Source organism: Phodopus roborovskii, unplaced genomic scaffold, assembly GCF_943737965.1.
Source record: "Phodopus roborovskii unplaced genomic scaffold, PHOROB, whole genome shotgun sequence".
In the NCBI taxonomy this organism is placed as follows: Eukaryota; Metazoa; Chordata; class Mammalia; order Rodentia; family Cricetidae; genus Phodopus; species Phodopus roborovskii.
In genome coordinates this window covers 24,753,618-24,769,958 of record NW_026126407.1, presented here as the reverse complement: position 1 = coordinate 24,769,958, position 16,341 = coordinate 24,753,618, and the positions used below count along the sequence as shown (strand labels likewise).

At 44.0% G+C, this 16,341-nt stretch overlaps 1 protein-coding gene across 1 annotated transcript in view; it reads right to left on the bottom strand.

Annotated features, from left to right (window-relative positions):
- Positions 1-10,233: 10,233 nt before the first annotated feature.
- The window catches only part of LOC127219265 (glycine receptor subunit alpha-1-like), a 39,149-nt gene continuing 33,041 nt past the window's right edge, over positions 10,234-16,341 (bottom strand). Inside the window, exon 3 of the mRNA XM_051180645.1 lies at positions 10,234-10,359. Coding sequence (XP_051036602.1) covers positions 10,277-10,359 — 83 coding nt within the window. The 3' untranslated portion in view covers positions 10,234-10,276. The remainder of the gene's footprint in view (positions 10,360-16,341) is intronic.

The window sequence follows — 16,341 nt, the reverse complement described above, 5'->3', positions numbered from 1 at the left end:
CCTGTTGCCTTTGTGAACACACGAGTAAGCTCCATTATAGACTGGAATAGCTTGGCACTCTGGTCTCTCTATTTTAGCATCTTTTAGGTTATATGGTTGAGTCAGCTCTCCCTAAGTTTGGTCTGGTGTAGAGCTATACTCTGGGCTGTAATAAACTCCTGGCTGTGGCATCCTCCTCAGGGGTGGACTGAGGGAAGCTATGAGAAAATGCTTCCAAGATGGCCCAATGCTTCATTTTCTGCCTGATGTAGAATTGAATGCCTCTGCCTTCTCTTCATCATCAGTGGAGTATTGAGTGCCTCTGTAAATGCAAAAGATGCACCATGTTTAGAAAATATTGGAAAGATGTCAATTGTTTCTGTGTGAATTCCCATGAATTCAATGCTATTCCAGTTAGAACTGAAAGAGGTTTTTATAGGCTTCAAAATGTTGATTGACGTTCACTGGAAGGAAGGGTAGACTCCATGAATGCATGCTATTTGAGTGTTAAATGATATCACAGTGAGACCCAACAATTTATACAATCAATATGCAGAAATAACTTTCTCCTCCCCCTCCCCACAAGACAAAATACTACAGAGCAAAGCACTACACTTGGGTACCAGAGCCGGTCATGGTGACACTGTGGGGGAGAAAGTGATGTGCTGTAGTGAGACTTGCCAATGGTGCTGGAACATGGAAACAAGATATATGAGCAGCTGTCCTTATGCCTTCAACTGAGAAATGTCATTGAGCAACCCCGGGAAACTAAACATTCGGAATTATATACGAAGGTGGATTTGGGCTGTAACTTCTGTGCGGACACGATGGTACCAGATACTTCAGGCGTCTATGTGGCCCAGCGATGTTTTTGTGCTGGTGTTGACACTGGCTGAAAAGTTCAGTCCTCACAGAATTCAGCAACAGCCCCACCAAGGTCCCCACGAATATTAAGTCTCATATTCACACGATGTTAGAGGGACTTAGAGAACTACAAGGCCTGCAGAATTTCACAGAGCCATCTCCCCTCCGACAGTTCCTCCCCATCCTCCAGCACTGAAGCCTGAATGCCCTGGATTCACACAGCCCTTCTTTTCCTTCCAACTCACTGATTGACAAAGTGCCTTAGAGACCAAAGTCACTGGAAGACCCACCCTCTCTATAGAACCTCTCAAAACACTCTAGAGGTTTTGCCTCCAACTTGTATTTCCCATCTGATTTTATACTTTGCCCTTTGTTGTCATCTTGTGAACCTTGACCCCCCCTCCACACTTTAATCCTTTTCCTAGATCCATATCCTTTGCATTACCACAAAGAATGAACTGATAAAAAGTTTAGTGCATATGGAAGCAAAAATGGCTAGTTGGGTTAAGAAAACCTTGTAAGAGAACAACAGAGGATTCTGCCAGACATGACTACAATGATCTAAGGTGTGGTACTGGTAGGGAAGGACAGGAGAAGGAAACAGATGAAGATTTGAGGCTAGGAATTGTATAGATAGAATTCCATTTACGAGAAAGATGAGTTACAGATGATTCTGGGAGGTGGTGGCTCACATCTTTAATCTCAGCACTTGGGAGGTAGAGGCAGAGAGATCATTGTGAGTTTGAGGCCAGCTTGGCCTAGAGTTCCAGGACAGGCTCCAAAGCTACAAAAAAAAAAAAAAAAAAAAAAAAAAAACCAAACAAACAAAAACAAAACAAAACAAACAAACAAAAAAAAAACCAACTAAGGCTTCGTGAGTAAGAACACTCGATGCCGCATAAGCGTGAGGACCTGATTTTGAATCCCCAACACCTGCATGAGAAGCTATATGTGGCCATGCATGCCTGTAACCCCAGCACTGTTTCAGGTGGGAACAGGAGTGTCCCTGGGGTTTACTGGACAACCTTGTTGAAAAAGGCAGAAGGTGATAAAGGAGGATGTCCGATGGCATCCTCTGGTCTCTAGGTATGTATACATGAACACACACACACCACACCCTGTTTATTATTCAAAATGCCCAATCAATATAACATCGAGGCTCCCATTTGCCAAGCATTGAGAGCGAAAATTAACTGACAGTGAAGTAGCATTTTGGTTGGGAGCTTAGCCTTCAATGGCGGAGCCATCTCTCCAGCCCTGTGAAGCAGCATTTTGAAAACCATATTTGGTAATGATAAAAAGCTTGATAATATCCTGGGTGAAGGGTGAAGAGTAATGATCACCACTGTGGGGAGGCAGGTGATGGAGGCTTCTCTAGAAGAGGGATAGACAATAATATTTCTCAAAGTATTTTCAAAAAAGTGCACTGTAGGGCTGGGAAAATGACTCATTGGAGAAGGTGCTTGCTACCTAAGTACAGGGTCTTAGGTTATCCCCCAGCACCCACATAAAAAGCCAGGTGGGGTAGCATGCACCTGTAATCTTAGTGCTGGTGGGTGGAGACAGGATGATTCCTGGGGCTGGCTGGCCAGCCAGTCTAACAGGGTTGATGAATCCCAGGCTCAGTGAGAGACTCTGTTTCAAAAGAGTAAGACAGGGGCTGGAAAGATGTATCATCAAGCCTGCATAAGCCTGAAGACCTGTGTTTGAGTCCTAAAACCCATATAGAGGTGGAAGGAGAGAATTCACTCTTGAAAAATGTCCTGACTGTCATGTACATGCATGTGTGTGCCTGTTCTCTCTCTCTCTCTCTCTCTCTCTCTCTCTCTCTCTCTCTCTCTCTCTCTCTCTCTCTCTCTCATACCCTTCCTCACTCTGCAAAGGGAAAGCCTGAGAGGATGCTGTAGAAGATAGTTTTGTCTACAAGCCAGGAAGCCCTTCTCGCTGGAAACCAACCCTGACAGCACCTTGAGCTTGGATTCTAAGTTTCCAGAATTGTGACAAAGTCAGTTGTTAATGTTTGGGCAGCCTGCTCTTCTGAGGAATACAGCAATGCTCAGCCTTGCAATACATCACATCTCCCTGGCTACATGTGTTGATATGGAAACCTAGTGCTGAGGTGGTACCTGAGGACCGGAGCCCTGGAGAACCCTCTGCTTCACAGCAGAGTCTGGATGAAGGAGAGATGAACCTTTGTTGTTGGAAGACACATTGTTAGGGTCCTCATCCTGGTGAAGTCTAGCCTAAGAGAAGTCAAGCAGAACCATATAGAGCTCTAGAGCTCCATGGCACACTTAGCATACACAGGGCTGTAAATGGGGAGGAAAGGATACAGGGATAGGACCAGGACAGCAAACAAAAATAAGCAGGAAGGTTATCTTCTTGGGCTTCTGTGTTGGAGTCCTTGGCTGATAGCTCAATGGATAATGATGTCTTGGGCAGCTGTCAGAGAAGGCTCATATGTCTAGTGCACTGTGTGAGCCTGTGCCTGTTGTAGAATATTAACTGGGAAAATATCTGTTACATTTGTTTATGTTGCAGAATATCACTTTAACTGTGTAAAGTTGTGTTGCATTTGTTTATGCTGTATCTGTTTAACAATACAAGGATGTTATACTTGTTTGTGCTGCATTTGTTCAATTATGAAAAGATGTGTTGTATTTGTTTCGCCTTGCCTGCCTAAGGCACCTGATTGGTTTAATAAAAGGCTGAATGGCTAAGAGCTAGGCAAAGGAAAAGATAGGTGGGGCTGTAGGCAGAATAAATAGGAAGAGAAACCTAGAAAGAGAGGAAAGGAAGAAGGAATGAGAGGAGGAGGAGCAGAGAATGCGGGAGACACCTGGTGCCAGAAGCAAGGCAGATACCAGCCAGCCAGACACAGAGAAACAGCGAAAGTAAGATATATAGAAATAAGAAAGGCACTAAGACCAGAGGCAAAAGGTAGATAAACAGGTTAATTTAAGTTTAAAGAGCTAGCCAGAAATGTGCCTAAGCTAGGCCAAACATTCAAAATCAATAAGTCCCTGTGTCATGATTTGGGAGCTGGTTGGTAGCTCCAAAGAAAAAGCCTGGTGTCACTCTTAGAGACAGGTGTTAGAGGGAACTGCACTTCAGAGGTGTTTCATGGTAGCAGAGTGTCCTAGGTTCTTTTCTGTGCTGTGACAAAACACTCTGAGCATAACCAGCTTAGGGAAGGAAAGGGTTTATTTCAGCTTAGACTGCCAGGTCACAGTCCACAAGCTAACTGAGTTCAGAATACATTGTACAACCAATGTACTGCTCTTCATACATACATATGAGCCCAGTGCACACAGTCCACAGCCATATTCCCTATGGGCATGCCTCTTTGATGGTATATGTCTATTTTCAAAATGGTACACACATGCACACATGCATGTGTGTTAATCTACATGGCCCCATAATCCCACAGCCCACACATGTACACAAATACTGCACAGGAACATAGATTTTACACTACACACATGCAACCTCATATGCACATGTGTATGGGAAAGTAGGTTGCTTCCTGCTGGATTCTAGATCTAGAACAGTGGTTCTCAACCTTCCTAACACAGTTTAATACTGTCCCTCATGTTGTGGTGAACCACAACCATAAAATTTTGCTGCTACTCTATAACTGTAATTTCACTACTGTTATGAAACATATGATGCACAAGATGTCAGATATGTGACTCCAAAGGGGCCGCAACGCACATGTTGAGAACTACTGGTTTATATTCTCTTGTAGACAGGAGAGGGAGTCCTCATCTCCCTTCTTTTTTTCCTGCTCTGGATTTTTGACACCGCTGTGGGAAGGTTGGTGAGGGCTAACCTTGTCAGGATGAGTACAGACACTGTGGTCTTTTTATCTTTCTCTGCCTTTAGGTCTGTTAGTCTGGTGAACAAAACCAGACTGAGGGAAGAAAAGGGAGAAGGAGGAAGGAATGAAGGGAAGGAAGGGAGGAAAGGATGACTTGGCCAGTTGCTTCTAGGGCTACAATAGTTTCCCATTGTTCTGCAGAACCAACAGGGCTTGAAAAGGTTCTGACATAGCGACTTCATCTGCACTGCTATACCTTGGTGCCCAGAGGCAGCTCTTCATGTGGAGTCAAGGGGAATCTGTGGTCAAGATCAATCCTCTCTCTGGCCCCCCCAGTTCATTCCCTGTCAGTCAATGAGCTTCCCCTCAGCTCAGATGCTCTTGATGAAATGAGGCAAGTAAATCTGGATGATCCCAAGTATTTAGGAGAAGACAGCTTTCAGTTGAGAGAGATCTGAGTTCTACCTTGGCTACTTACCAGCTATGTGTCTTTAGGTAAATACCCTAAGGTTTCTGACCCTGAGTTTCTGCATTTATTACTGGGAGTGACCTTGCCTACTGTGGGGGTTGCTGGGAGTCTAAATGAAATAATGGAAGCAGAATGATTTGCTCACTGCTTGACGAACAGCAGCATCTGGGGGTGGTGGTGGTGGAGGGTGGGGGAGGGCTCTTGTGAACAAGCAGCTACTCTTGCTGTTAACATAAACTCAGGCTGACTCTGAAAACATACCCCAAAAGGCTGGGAAGGACACATGCACGGGAAAAGTTTGTTTGGTAGGATCTCAGGCAGTGGTGCTCAACCTGTGTGTAGAAGAGACCCTTGAGGTGGTGTGTGTGTGTGGGGGGGGGGTGAAGGACTCTTTCTCAGGGGTCATCTAAGACCACCAAAAAACACAGATATTTACATTATGATTCATAACAGTAGCAAAAATATAGTTATGAAGTAGCAATGAAAGTAATTTTAATGTTGGTGAGGTCACTGTAACATGAGGAACATGTTTTATAGAGTCACAGCATAGCAAAATTGAGAACCACTGTTTAAGGGAAGAAGGAAGTCCATGGAGAGAAGCTTTGGCAACTGGATTTCTGGAACACTGTTTTGTGCTGTGTGACCTTGCCTAAGTAGCCTCAGACTCACAGAGATCCTCCTGCCTCTGCCTCCCAAGTGCTAGGAGTAAAGGTGCATACCACCATGGTAGGTAATTTCTACATTTTTTTTTTATCTAGGTCTGAGATTTTAGATTTCTTTCTAAGTCATGTGCAAAGTATATTAGGTAAATATATATAAATATATAGTTAGGAAGATAATGAAAACATATAGTATTTTAGAGTATGTGGGCTGGAGGTGGGCTGCCTCTGTCCTGCTTGACAGGGAGCAAAGACTGTGCTCTATAGGTTATCCCAAGGGAAATATATAGCCAATCCTTCATTTTCTGAACACTGGCATTTCCTTGGACTCCTCCTGTAGGCTGTCCCCAGAGTCATCATCTACAGTGTCTCCCTTAGGTACCCTGAGCTTGGTGCTATGGTTGGATTTCCACCTTGCATCTATCTATCTATCTATCTATCTATCTATCTATCTATCTATCTATCTATATTTTTTGTTACATTTATTTAATATTTTTTCTTATTTTACATATTGATCCCAGTTTCCTCTCCCTCCCATCCTCTCATGACTCCCCTACAGATCCCCTCATCCCAACCCCCATCCACTCCCCAGGGAGGATGAGGCCTTCCATGAGAAATCATCAAAGTCTGTCAAGTCATTCGGGGTAGGGCTAGGCCCTACCCCTTGTGTGTCTCAAGGCTAAGGGAGTATCCCTCCATGGAGAATGGGCTACCCAAGTCTGTTCCTGCACTAGGGATACATCCTGGTTCTATTGTCAGAGGTACCATAGATTTCCCAGGCCTCCTAACTGAGATCCACATTCAGGGGGTCTGAGTCGGTCCTATGCTGGTTTCCCAGCTATCAGTCTGGGGTCCATGAGCTCCCCACTATTTAGTTTTATTTATGTGTGTATATGATTGTATCCTGTCTTACAGAGCTTGCTTAATTCCATAAGCAGGTGGTCCAGCCCCTGATTTGTTTTAATTAATCAACCAATCAGCTAATATGCCCGTGTAGAGGCTGTAGGTTAACCTCAGGCATTGTTCCTTAGGTGCAATCTACTTTTATTGATTGATTGATTGATTTTTGGCTGAGGGCTCACTGACTAGGTTCTACTGGCTGGGCTCCAGGGACCTGCTTGTCCCCACTTCCCCCACACTGAGATGTGTGTGCTAACATGTCCAGTTTTTAATGTGGGCTTTGAGGGTCTGAATTCAGGCCCTCATGTTTGTGTGGCAAGCACTTTTACCAGCTGAGCTACGGTCTTCCCAGCTCAGTCTTCCTTTAAATGCACACCACACCTTGACCCTGTCAAGACAAGTTTCTTTGCAAGAGGACAGATTTTGGTCCCTTTGCCCCAAGAAGAGTTCAGTGATTTTTGCAAGTCAACAACAGGAAGAACAGGTCCAGTGTTTGTAAATGTTGAGGACCATGAAACAGCTGGGCTCGGTGAGTAGTGCATCTGCTTTGGCTTGTTTATTTAACAGATTGATTGAGTTTCTGCAGCTGCATTGCAGTGTTGGCTGCTGAGGTTGGGCACTTCAGGATACCGGACAAGAATTCAGCGGTCCGTGAACTCCCAGTACGGTCCTGGGAGGGACAAATAAATAGACTGGTACAATGATAAGTATGACTGGGAACGGTACCAGAGTAGAGACCTGAGACTTCAATGAGGGGCTCCTTGAGGTGCTTGGCTGGCTTTGAACTTGCTATGTAGCCAACTTGCTATGCCTCCATCTCCTGATTTCTGGAAATAGAGGCATGATCGGGCACACATGTGGTACTGGTGGGGGCATCAAATCCAGGCCTTCATCCTACATGCTAGGTAGGCACTGCACCAATTAAATTGTATCCTTAGGCCCACATTCAAAGTTTTCTACTCCTAAAGATAGCCATGGTGTAATTGTAGAAAACAAAGACAATATTTCCTACTATAATTTTTGAGTGTTCATATTTCAAATCAGTGTCTTTGTGTTGCACTCTGTTGGAATGTTTGATTTTGAAAATTGCTATTTAGACTGCTGACTTGAGTTTCATTAAAAAAATGATTAAATGTGTTTTGGTTTGGGATTAGGGCAGAATTTCCAACAATTTCTGAAAATGTCTTAAACACACATCTGCCATTTTTGTACTATGTATTGGTGTAATGCATATTGACAACTTTTGGCACTGATGGCTATGAATCACAATACTGACCAACTCTGGAAAATGCTGACAGTGCCTTGTATTCTATAGTGTCAAGTATCTGGTCAGAATTAAATTTTGGGGGCTGGGAAAGAGTGATTCCTGTGCAAGCACAGGGACCTAAGTTAAAATCCCCAGCATTTAAATAAAATTCTGAGCAATGAAAGGCTGGTGTGGTGGCTCACACTTTTAGTCCAAGCACTTAAAGGCAGAAGTAGCCAGATCTCTGTGAGTTCAAGGCCATCCTGGACTACATAGGAAGTTCACAGTAGGAACCTGCTTTTTCATTTTCTTTTCTTTCTCTGTTTTAAGCTAAGCAAGACTATGAGCATTTATACCTCTAGCATTGAAGGGGAAGAGACATGAGGATTCCAGGAGTTTCCTGGCCACCCAGCCTATCCCAAATGGCAAGCTTCCTGTTTATCAAGAGACTCTATCTCAAGCAATAAAGAGATATGGAAGAGAGAGAAGATACCCAATGTTCTCTTCTGCAGTTGCACACTCATGATCATGCCCACCCACACACTCACATGTACTACACACACACACACACACAGAGGCACACACACATACAGAGGCATAGGCACATGCACATACCCAAAATTTTAATTTACTCATGTAAAAGCAAACTAAGTATATCTGTTACTTTAGTATAAACACTTGCTTTGTCTTTAATAATGGTAAAATTACATACATATTAAATAATTGTTTTAAGATGAATTTCTGTATGATTATAAGTAAATATCTAATTTGTGTACTTTTTTATATACTTATATACTTGGGGTCATTAAAATTTATTGGGCATGAAGGGGTTCTATGTTGTTGTCAGTGTGTTGGGGACATGAGGTGTCAGTGTGTGGGTGCTGGGGGAGCTGAATCTCACTCTAGCTACAAGTCGATACCAGGATGCTTTTTGTTTTGTTTTTGTTTTTGTATTTTATTCTTACAAGCTAGATCACTCCCTCCATATGAGTACAACTGATTTATGTTTTATTTTGAGTGGCTAAGAAAAACTCTTAAACTGTCATTTCACACATTTGGAATTCCTAATATCATATCTACTTTTCATAGAAATGTGAAAGATGGAGCAATGCTGGCAGAATAAAACTTAAAAAAATTACCTATAAGTCTATGAGTCAGAAATGATCACTACTATCATTTACCAATCTTTGCCTTGTGTTTTTCTCTCCTAGAGCAATTGCTTGATTTAAATTTTTTTACTATAGAATTTTAAAAACATAGTAAAAAGAGAGCAAACAACAGAGCATCATTTCATTATTGATAACCAGTGTGCTCCTCCATTCTCTGGGTAAATCTGAAAGTGATTAGCAGGTTTTCACTTTTATAGATTTGTTTTTGAGACTGGGCCTTACTATGGAGCCCAGACTAGCGTTTAAGTCCCTGCCTCAGCTTCTTGAGGATTACAGCCTGCTGTCATTACAGGTGCATACTTCTACAGCAGAACATATTTTCCTTTAATCTAGACACGCTGTGGTGTGTGTGTGTGTGTGTGTGTGTGTGTGTGTGTGTGTGTGTGTGTGAGTGTGTGTAGGCCAGAGGTCAACCTGGGTGTTGTTTAGGAGCCATCCAACTTATTCTTGAGATTGAGTCTTTCTCAAGAACCTGGTGCTCTCCATTAGGCTAGTCTGGCTGGCCAGCCTGCCCCAGGCATCTATCTGCCTGACTCCACTCTCTGCCCTCACTAGTGCTGGGATTAAAAGTTTATGTCACCATACCATCTATATTTTTTTTTTTTTTGCATTAAGTGGATTCTAGGGATTGAACTCAGGTCTTCCTGCTTGAATGTCGAACACTTCAATGACTGATCCACCTCCTGAGCCTTGATGTTTAATTTTTAAAACATCTTTTTTTTGTAATTTTGTTGTTATTGTTTTGAGACAGGCTCTGGATGGCCTTGAACTCACTCTATAGACTAGGCTAGCCTCAAACTCATAGAGTCTCCTGCCTCTGCCTCCTGAGCCTGGGATTGTTGGCATGTACCACCATACACAGCCTCCACTCTGACATTTTCATACACACAGATGTGAGGGACTTCAATCATACTTCTCTCCTATTATACTTTATAGTTTCGCTCTTGTAGTTCTGAATGTTTGTCCTGTGCTAACTTGGTTAGCAGCTTAACTCTCTTCAGATGTTAAACCTTTACCCAAAACATCAAATTGGGCAGGAAAAAAAAACTATTTGAGCCTCCAGGAGACCCAACAAAAACACCCAATTCTGTGCCTTCTTGGGGGGAGGAAATGCAGTGTAGAGGAGAAACATTCCCAGGGCAGAGACATCTACTGCAGGAACAGTGTTTGCTATAACATACTCACCATGGTTGTCTCAGCAATGGAGCCAAAGCTGTTGATGAAGATGTTGCAACTCACATTCACAGGGGGACCTGCCAATCAAGAGAGTCCCATTGAGTCTTAGGCTGCAGAGAAACTAACTTCAAGGGTAGACCTCCCTATAGGGCCAAGGAGCCCCCTGCTTGTTATCCACCCCACCCCCAAGTGCCTGGAATCCTCAGCTTGCATTTAGCATCTCTGCCAGACTAGACTCCCCAGTTTCCAGGTGAGGGGCAGGTATACTGCAGAGCAGGCTGAGCCAAGCTGTGCATTCATTAACACAGGGTGATTCATCATTCTGCCATCTGGCTAAAATCCCTTCCCCAAGCCCCATCGGTGCCTTCTAATCTGTGTCTGAGATATATTTATGGCTACAACATTTGGAGGCCATCTCAGGAATTGCGAGGGGCAGCAAATTCTTTGCCTTGAACTTGTGAACTGAGAATGAAGGGGTGATGATGGGAATTACCAGGTGAGGGATCTGGAGGGAGCCTGATGGACAGTCAACAAGCCTTTGTTAAATACTTTCTGGACAAGTGGTTTTTCTTTTTTAGCCCTGTTCTGTCCAGAAAAGAAGGGAAGGAATGCCACTGCCTTGGTACTTGTTTCTGGGGGCCACTCAGCTGAAGCTAGGGCCCTTCATTTCACATTCTGTAAATGGCAGAAGTTACCAGCCTCTGAGTTGCTTCAGTGAGACCTTGACTGTCATGGTCTCACTGTGTCCTCCCAATGGCTCTGTGAGAAGGCTGGTTATCACCCACATTGTGCAGAGTAGGAAACTGAGGGTCAGAGAGGCCAAATTATTCATTTATGGCCTCACTGCTAGAGAATGATGGAGCTAGGGTCCCAGTTCTGATTTGTCTAATTCTTAACAGCTGGTTGATAGGGAAGAAGAAGCAGGGTCAGATAGCCAGGGGCAGAATGTGTGTGTGTACGTGCACAGATGGAGGTCAGATAACACCACCAACTATGTCAAAGCCTATGGGGGGCATTTCTCATTTAAACCACCACAATAGGCTAGGCTAGCTGGCTATCAAGCTCCAAGGACCCACTTGCCTCTACCTCCTAGCATTAGAATGATGTGATTGTTTTCATCCAGGTGCTGGGGATTGAACTCAGGTCCTCAAGCTTGCAAGGTAAGTACTTTACCAATTTAGTTATTTACTCAGCTTTCCCCACCCCCTTTATGGCACAAGTCCTGTAGTGCTACACGACGACAAGCTGAAGTGGAACTACAGTGATCCTTTGCCTCTCCCTTCTGAGGGCTGGGATTTCCAGGCATGTTCTATCATGTCTGGAAGAATCTAGAAGATGGAATGGGGTTTCCATATAAGCAATTGTAAAACAGCTAGAGAAAGGCATAGCACCAGGAGCAAAGAGGGCTCAAAAAAAGAAAGTTCAGCTGAGAAAGGGTCTGAGGACAAAGACAGGAAAACCTCAGAGAGGAGTTGACCTTGGTCTGACCTGGAAGGTGCTTGGGACTCAGATAGGTCTTAGACCTTCACTTGAAGGGTTATAACTGTGAGTGCCTCCAGGACTTATCTCTTGTTGATTCCAGGAGATGCACCAAGAGCATAATTGTCCTCACTTCTCAAAGGAGCACAGAGGGTTTTAGTCACTTATCTGGGCTCACTGGATAGAAGGCAGTAGAGCCAAGACTTGAATCAAAGTTTTCTGATTGTGGAAAGAAGAGAGTAGACAGCTTTATGTCCTCTGGTACCCAGTCCATCATGTCCATCTTCAAAAGGTAGTCCAAAGCTTGCACATAAACTTAGCTAAGATTCTTTCTCTTGGAAGGTTTGATGGATAGGAGGAAGCTTTCTCTTGGGGTGAGAATCCAGGTCTCCCCTCAAGGCAGTAAGTGTCAACCTCTGAGGTATGCATACAACTCCAGCCTCACCTGCTCTTGGGGCAAGGAACAGACTCTTCTATTTTCTGAATCTCAGTCCTCCCAACAGTTTAGAGGGAAGGCTGGACATTGTTATTAATATTATTATTAATTATCATCATTATCCTTCTCCTCATCCACCTCCTCCTCATCTTCTTTCTTCTTCTTTTTTTTTTTGGAATCAAATTCATTCAAAGCTGGTCTAGAGGAATATTAAGGAAATCTCTATCTCAAATAGCCATCTTTGAGGGCTCAGGGAGTATCAAGAACTTTTAGGGATACAAGGGTTTTTGTAAGACAGTGGGTAGGAAATCCCACAGGTGGCTGAGTGTTTCTCATTAAAGGGCCTTCCTCCTCCTTCTCCTCCTTTCTCCTGAGCATGAAACTCAGGACCTAGCCCATGTTAGGCAAGAACTCTACCACTGAGCTGCCCCCCCCATCTCCCCAATTTTTTCTTGAAAGTCAGTCTGCCTCTGACCTCCTGGGACATCTGTATTTCCTTTTCAGATGAACCAGTTCATAAGAAGAAGAAAAGGCAGTGTGTGTGTGTGTGTGTGTGTGTGTGTGTGTGTGTGTACATTCCAGAGAATATTATGTGTAAAGTACAATTAAAGGATAAGGAAAGGGTGGTAATGCGAGGGGCAGGGGACAGCCTGAGTGAGGCAGAAACTGGTGAGGGAAACTGGGTGGCCAGTTTTAGCTCTTGATGGTTTGGCATCCTCTCAGGGAAGCTAGCCTATAGTCTAGATTATGAGCTAGTGGGGCTGGGGTACTTTGCATCACTTCACCAATTACTTTCCAGAATTAGGTGTGGCTGAGGCCATCTGAAAAATTTTAATGGCAGAGCCCGAGAATTGTTGTGGCCCATGCCTGTCATCTTAACACCCTAGAGGCTGGCTGATACAGGAAGGCCAGAAATCTGAGGTCAGCATGGGCTCCAGAGCAAGACTCCTGTCTCAAAAAAACAAAAAAAAAACAAACAAAAAAAAAAAAAACCCAAAACCAAACCAAAACAGAACAAAAATTGCAGGGCCCTTGGCTCAGACCTTAGCGGTGACTCTTAGCACAAGGCCTATTGTCTAACAAGCCACCTGGGTGATTGGAATGCATAGCTAGGTTTGGGGGTTGCTGGGAAGGATCACCCCCTTCAGAATCCAGTGCCTCCATCATGGATAATTCTGCATATTAAAAGTATTGTTTGCCTATGCTGGGCAACAATTACTGCTTTGTTAAGGTCACATAAACAGATGCTTATTTGCCTTATTCATTTAGCCCCAGATCCAGGTTTTTCTTTTTATTTAGCCTCGTATCATTTAGATGCCCCAAAGAGTTACTGCTCGTGCCTTGAGGTGATGCACACAGGGCCTGTGTGCATCTGGCGCTGTGACTTCCATATAAATGAGATGCTGATGTATGAGTGTGAGAGGGCACCAGCCAAAAAGACCCCATGGGGAGGTTTGGTTTGTGGATATAAATCTGAAATTAAATTATCTTGAGAAAATTACAATCCAGTTGCCATTGGCAGCAGGATAATGTATATATTTCATTAAATATTAAAGTTTAATTTTGCTTTTGTGTATGTGTTTGCATTGGGCTATGCTGCTGACCCTGGAAGCTACTGCAGCACACAGAGCCTTAGCTGAGGCAAAGCCTCAGAGCTGGGAAGGTCTGGTCCTTCTCTTTGCATCTCTCTTTGGATGCTAAGACAGAGGCTCGGGCCCACGAAGGGATCTCTCAGGGCCGGGGGTGGGGGGAGTAGAGTGGCAGAACATAGGCTGGATAAGTAGTCTTAGTGCTATTTACATCCATATTAGAGTGTAAACTGACTTTGGACTCCTCAGACCAAGTGTCTGTAGTCCTTAGCCACCTCAGACTTCAGGCTGGTAGAAGCAAGTTGCTCATGTTGTACAGGCAAGCTGCAGAAGGAATAGCTACTGAGGCTTCAAACTGTGTGTGTGTGTGTGTGTGTGTGTGTGTGTGTGTCTGGGGGGGGGGCTTTGAAGTCTGAGCTGCAAGGCCATTTAAGGAAAGCTGGGGTTTTCCTGGGCTTTGGAAGTCTTGTTTGAGGAGGTGGGGTACAGTAGGCTTACCTTTCTGCTTTAGTCTTAAAGGGGAGGAGCAACGCCCTACTCCTAGCTCCTGGGTGAGAGCTGCACCTGAGATGACCTTGCTGCTAGCCAGGCATGGGCTGAAGGGGGAGCGAGTGGGGAGGAGGAAGATGTCTAAGAGATTATGTAGTCCTGTAGATTTAGGACTGAGGCAGGAGGATCTTGACTTTGACTCAGCTTGGGCTACATAAGCTTTTAGAGGGCCTTCTGTGTGTGAAGTATGGTGGCATGCACAAAGAATAGTCCTTGAACCTCAGCGTTAACTCTTTAGAGCATCTGTATAGTATGAGGCTCAATAAAAAGAAAAACCTTGGTCTGGGGCTCAGTGAAGGAGGAAAATAAGCCCCTGTTTAGGTGCTATCAAATCATAGCATTTGACAAAATGGATCCTTGAGGTACAGGACGTTGATATGGCGAAGTTCTGAAAGAGTCCACCAGGGGGCGTTGTAGACAGAATTCCTAAAAACAGGAGCTAGGGGCAATTAGAGCAGCCTTGGTGGCTAAGGTCCATAGCCTACTCTACCAGAATTGGTTTGGCTTAGCCAATGGTGTTATCAAAAGATGTTATTTAGTGTCAGTTTCAGAGATTTTGACATAGAACCTCAAACTTAAGTCCTGTCTTGGAGGACCTTACTGACCACCATTTTCATTCCTTTCTGGAATCCCTGGGCAGGAACTGAGGAAGACCGGACCTTGCAGGGACTCTGGTTTTCTACATTTTACTTATTTATTTGGATAAAGAGAAAACAGAAGGGGAGGTAGAAGTTGGGTGTCTCTGACTATTGCTCTAAACTTTATCTTTTGAGACAGGGCCTCTCACAGAACCCAGATCTCATCAGAGGGATGCTGGGGGGCCAGAGATCTGCCTGTGTCTATATTACTGGTGTTAGTGTTAAAGTCATGTGTGGACATGCCTGGCTTTTACATCAGTGTCAGAGATCTGAACAGCAGATACTTTTAACTCATTGAACTGTCTCTCTAGCCCCTGAGTTCTCTGTATTTTTCTTATCTTCATCTTTTTCTACCCTTGAATATAATATCTGCTTGATTCTGCTTCAGACATTTGAGATTTTAACTTGGGGAAGAATTCCAGTCAACTGTACTATCAAAGAGAACCAAGGTGTGCTAGCTAGTTTTATGCCAACTTGACACAAGCTAGAGACATTTGGTGACCTCAGTTGAGAAAATGCCCTCACCACATTGGCCTACAATGTATTTTCCTAATAAGTCATTGATGTAGGTGGACCCAGCCCATTGTAGGTGATACTTCCTTTGGAAGGTAGTTCTGGGATGCATAAGAAAGCAAACTGAGCAATCCAGTAAGCAGCATCCCTCCATGGCCTCTACATCAGTTTCTGTCTCTAGGTTCCTTCCTGGTGTTCCTGTCCAACTTCCCTCAGGGACTATGATGTGGAAGTGTAAGGTAAACCAAATTCCTTTTCCTTCAATTTTTTTGTTATAGTATTTACTTGGCAACAGAGATGCCAAGAAGCAAGGCTGTGCTAATGATGATGAGGGCCAGTGAAGGAGCTGGTAGGGAAACAAGGCTAAGAGGTGGGCATCCACACAAACTCCCAGGTGTCTCCCAGATTGCTTTCTGTCTGCAGAGAATTGTGGACAAAATGGTTAGAAAAGGGCTATAGGGAATGGGATGAATGTGTGTGTGTGTGTGTGTGTGTGTGTGTGTGTGTGTGTGTGTGTAGGCAATATAAGAGCAATCAGAGGAGGGGGTGTGGGAAATGGAATGGGGGACATGTGGAGGCACCCAGTAGGTAACTTTTCCCAGATGTCAAATCCATCTTTGCTCTTGGACTTGAGCCACAGGAGTGTCAAGAAGAAACACCAAGAACCGAGAATTGATCTTACTATTATTGGCTCTTAGAATAAAAATTTTACAGAGTGCTGTGTAGTAGATGTGGGTGCACAGGAACCTAAGAGGTTCTTAAGGCCATTTCTGCAGATTCAGGTCACTTAAGAGAGTATTCAAAGGTGTTAGAGAACATAGAGACCTGGTCTCCTCTTGTTAGTGGTACTAAGGT